The sequence below is a fragment of the Cebus imitator genome, unplaced genomic scaffold (assembly GCF_001604975.1).
Source record: "Cebus imitator isolate Cc_AM_T3 unplaced genomic scaffold, Cebus_imitator-1.0 Scaffold40, whole genome shotgun sequence".
Lineage (NCBI taxonomy): Eukaryota > Metazoa > Chordata > Mammalia > Primates > Cebidae > Cebus > Cebus imitator.
The window spans coordinates 6,094,098-6,098,950 of record NW_016107355.1 but is presented as its reverse complement, the minus strand read 5'-3'; the positions used below and the strand labels follow the sequence as shown (position 1 = coordinate 6,098,950).

The following is a 4,853-nucleotide window of genomic DNA, read 5'->3' as shown; positions in this document are numbered from 1 at the left end:
GTAGAGATGGGGTTTCACCATGTTGACCAGGCTGGTCTCTTTAACTCCTGAGCTCAAATGATTTGCCTACCTTGGCCTCCCAGAGTGCGGGAATTACAGGTGTGAGCCACTGTGCTGGCCTATATGCATGTTTTCTCTTGTTAATTTAATATTTTAGGAGCAGGTCACCATGCTTATCTGAAATTTCCCATCCATGTGGTTCTCGAGAGGTCTTTCATGTTATCCTTTTTTAGACTTGGATTTAGAAAATAATTGTGCTTTGACTTAATATTTCGGTGTATGATTGCTCTCTTAATTTGTTTCTAGTTAGATAAGTCATTTTTAAGGAGCTAATTTTAGCATATAGCCAGATGAAGGAGTTTTCTCAGCCAGGCAGACTTCGCAGCGTTGTTTTAGCCATTTAAAATACATATAAATAAATAATAACTAGGTTTATCTTTATTACAGTTTTGACTGTGAAATATAATTAGACCTTTTAGAAAGCTGTATTAAAATATATTTTTACCTGGTCACAGCAGAGTACCCTGAAAGTCCACTAATTATGGATTCTTCTTTCTTGGTACTGCTAATGGCACTGTATTCAGTCACTCTCTATAGAGTGTAAGTCTGACGATGATGGCTGTAAGAGTAAGTAGGATAAGAGGACATCCTTCAAGGAGTTTGTGTCAAGTGCTGGCTTTATTAGCCACAGGTGTATCTATTACTCCTTTCTGTATATTGTTCTCTCCTTTAAGTGTCATCCAAAGCTGCTGTGGAAAAGATATCGCCATCAATTGGTTTATAATGAAGTTAATGAGTGACTTTGAATTGTTAACCCTGAGCCTGTGAACAAACTGGATCTGTAATGAAGCATCATGGTGTGGCAAAACTTATTAACAGTACTCATTACATATTGTATTCAAGCATTTTAATAAGCATATTTAAAACAGAATCATCTTAATTTTTTCAACTGTGGAAAATTACACAGCAAATAGGAAGGAACTATTCCAACCAGGTTTTTTTGTGTAGTAAAACAGTAAAATACTTTATTCACCAGAGACCTTAATTTGAGTCCTTGTTCTGATGTTAACTGGCTGTACAATGCTTAGACAAGTCATTTAACTTCTTAAAGTTACTCATTTCTCCCTTCAAAATAAAGATCATGATTGTAATACTGGTCTACCTCACAACATTGTTTTGAAAATTATTGGCTGGACGGGGTGGCTCACGCCTGTATTCCCAGCACTTTGGGAGGCTGAGGTGGGTTGATCACCTGAAGGTCAGGATTTCAAGACCAGCCTGGTCAACATGTTGAAACCCCATCTCTACTTAAAATGAAAAATTAGCCGGACATGGTGGTGAGCGCCTGTAATCCCAGCTACTCAGGAGTCTGAGGCAGGAGAATCACTTGAATCCAGGAGGCGGAGGTTGCAGTGAGCTGAGATTGTGCCATTGCACTCCAGCCTGGGCAACAAAAGTAAAACTTTGTCTCAAAAGAAAAGGGGGGGGGGGGGGAAGAAAACTATTAATAGTTAAAATTGATTTACTAAGTGCTCTGTGTGTGATTTTCTTTAATCATCTAACAAAATTAGAAGCAAAGTGGGATTCTACTCCTCATTCTATACATGAAAACTTGAGGTTTAAATAGGAAAACTATAAAAAGAGTTCATGACATTAGAATCTTTTTGCAAACTGTAAAGCCCGTGTGAATGCCAGTTATTGTTGTTAGATTATAATGCTTTAGAGTCATTCGTATGTGGGTTGGAACCCAAATCTTCTCTGTAGCTGTGTGACAGTAGGCAGATTGCCTCAATATTCAGAACCATTTTTCCTGATTTGTCAAGTGCTGTTAATGATGCATACTTCATAGGTTTTGCAGGAATTACATATCTGGCACATGGCCTGACACACAGTGGCATCTATGAATTTGACTTCTGCTTTTTCAGCTAGGATATTTTCCTTTTCTTGATTTTTAAGTAGAATGTTGATGGTGATTCAGAGATTTATTTTTCTTTATTTGATTTCAAGTTCACCGAACATGATTTTCTGTTGAACATCTTAGATTAATTACGATTTGCTTTAAGATCCTTTATTAACTACTCTTTACACATTGGTACTGGTTTGCAGAATAGCTCATAAAAGATCATAATTTATATGAAAAATTTATATTTTTTTTTCCCTAAGTACTTCAGTTTTTTCCCACTTATTAAGTGATTTTGTGCAAGTAGAGCTGCTTAGTAAGACCTGTCTTTGTAGTCATTTCGTGTGTGTGTTTGCAAGGAGGTATTTTTAGATAGTTTAGCTGAACGGCAATCTGACGTCTTTAGAGGAGACATCAGTTCATTATGTGGATACAAATTCTATGCTTTCGGCTTTTATACACCAAGTCTTAATTTAAATCTGTTTTTCTTACCTTTTCTAACGAAAGAGACTACATCATGGTATGTATTCTGTTTCTTGCTAAGGCTTGCCTTTCTAGTTAACCTTTGCTTAAGAAATGATCAAGGTAGAAATATCTTTATTTGCTCACATTAATATAGATTGTAGAAATATGGGATCTGGGGCTGTATTTAAATATGCCATTATGCATTATGCTATACAGTGTTTTTCTATTGCAATGTGATTCAGGGATTTAAAATAGTCATTATGGGGCTCATAAATGCTGCGTCTTTTTTTAAGAAGAAGAATGTAAAGGCCAGGATGTGGGAGTTCTGTACTTCTTATAACTGCACATACTGCTTTATCAGTTTTAAAAAAATGCTTTTTGCTTTGTGAAAGATAATTTAATGCTGAGTATGGAAGAGGAACATGGTTATTTGCTTTCTTATTGCTCTAAATACAGTGTTTATATGAAGTTATAATATTTTATCTGGTTCTCCTCATCCGTTTCAAAATACTGGGAGAAGAAGCTCTTAAGGCTTAAGCAAATTTATGTTAGTTGTTTGTGACACTTACTATATCAAAAGAGTACCTTTGGTTAAAGATAAACTGATAAATATAGAAATAATTTTTTTTCTAATTTTACTACAGCTAATGTTGGGAAACTATATAGAAGTTTAAAAGATTTTTAAAAATTAATTTTCCAATATGTTTTTTATTTCTTTTCCAAAATGTAAAAGTTGTATCTACTACATGTTGAAATGTCAAAGCTTGAGTGAAAACTTTTGTTATTGGTTCAGGTGTGTTATATGGATGGTGTGAAGCATCCAGGATTTAAAGCATGGTTTTTAGTTTTCAGTTTAGTTATTGATAATATGTGAATTCACTGGAATTTTAGAGATATTTTAATTATTACAATGGAATTTCTCATTTTATTTTATATTGTAAACATCAATCATTATCAAAGAGAAACGAATTATCTAATGCCAAAGAAAGACACATCTTAGAGCATCAGGTTAATAAAGGGCATCTCTATGAAGATGCGGAGATCTTTTATTCTTCAAGAAGAAAACAAATAAGGTTTTCATATGTATGGAAGGATCAAACAAGACATTTTTATAGTATGAAAAACAGAAACAGGAAATCCTAAAGCCATGACATTTTTTTTAAAAACCCTTTCTTGTTCTTAAAAATTAGTAGTGTTATGTAACCATTTAAATATTTAGCTGAAGCCTGATATTAAGTGACTCAGATTTAGATGTGTCTTTACAGTGAAATTCAAGCAGTTACCAGATTCTTAAGCCATGAGTTCATTCTCCAGCCCCCCGCCCCAAATTTGCATGCAGTAAAAACTGAGAATCTGTGCCAAAAGAGGTGTTAGCACTGAAATTCTTATATGCTAAATGTAACATTTGATTTTAGGCGATTTCACAGTGAAATTTTAATTTAAGAAAAGTGACCAATGTCAGGCTGAAGTGTCTTTAGTGAAAAGTAGTATAAAAGCTCTGAAATCTGTCTTCATTGGCTCTTCTTACTTCCTATCATACCCCACCAGAATAACAGTTGTTTTTTTAAAGTTTTCCCCAAATCAACTGAGAAAAGGACCTACCTTCGTCTAACATAGTAACACAGTAATGTACTAACTCTATCAACTCTACTCTTGTGTAAGCCAAGCATTTTCTTGCCTCAGCATTGACTTGCAGGGAGAAGCTTATATAAGCTTTTTCCTGCACACATACCTCCAAGGAATCCTTCAGGAATTGTGAAATTGAATAGCTAAAGAATTCTTCCTAGGGGATCATGGGGAAGTTACGTTGGAAATACCTGTACTAAGAATGTAGTTAATTCCTACCTTTAATCCCCATGGGGAAACACGCAGACACGCAGGCGCACACCTGTGGTCCCAGCTACTTGGGAGACTGAAGTAGGAGGATCCTTTGAGCCCAGGAGGTTGAGACTGCCGACCTTTCATCCCCATGGGGAAACACACACACACACACACACGGAGGATCCTTTGAGCCCAGGAGGTGTACACATGCGCACACGTACACGCGGAGGATCCTTTGAGCCCAGGAGGTGTACACACGCACACACACACGCAGAGGATCCTTTGAGCCCAGGAGGTGTACACACACACACACACACACACACACACACACAGATCCTTTGAGACCAGGAGGTTAAGATTGCAGTGAGCCATGTTTGCACTACTGCATTTCATTCTGGGTGACAGAGAGAGACCCTGTCTCAGAAAAGAAAAGAAACATACTCTTCTTGTGTTGACGGGAGATTTTTTTTCCCACTTGTATTACTTGTCTTTTTTTATGTTCCAGTTTTCCGTGGTTGGTAGAATACATTAGAATAAACCTTGTTTAAGCCGGGCGCGGTGGCTCAAGCCTGTAATCCCAGCACTTTGGGAGGCCGAGGTGGGTGGATCACGAGGTCAAGAGATCGAGACCATCCTGGTCAACATGGTGAAACCCCGTCTCTACTAA

The 4,853-nt window shown here is 36.8% G+C and overlaps 1 protein-coding gene across 16 annotated transcripts in view; it reads left to right on the top strand.

The window, feature by feature from the left end:
• The window catches only part of RAPGEF2 (Rap guanine nucleotide exchange factor 2), a 249,878-nt gene that overhangs the window by 171,450 nt on the left and 73,575 nt on the right, over positions 1–4,853 (top strand). Inside the window, exon 1 of one of the 16 annotated variants that reach the window (XM_037737595.1) lies at positions 2,168–2,420. The exons of the other annotated variants lie outside the window; for them this stretch is intronic. Coding sequence (XP_037593523.1) covers positions 2,418–2,420 — 3 coding nt within the window. The 5' untranslated portion in view covers positions 2,168–2,417. Of the gene's footprint in view, positions 1–2,167; positions 2,421–4,853 lie in introns of those variants that run through there. 16 annotated transcript variants of the gene reach the window in all.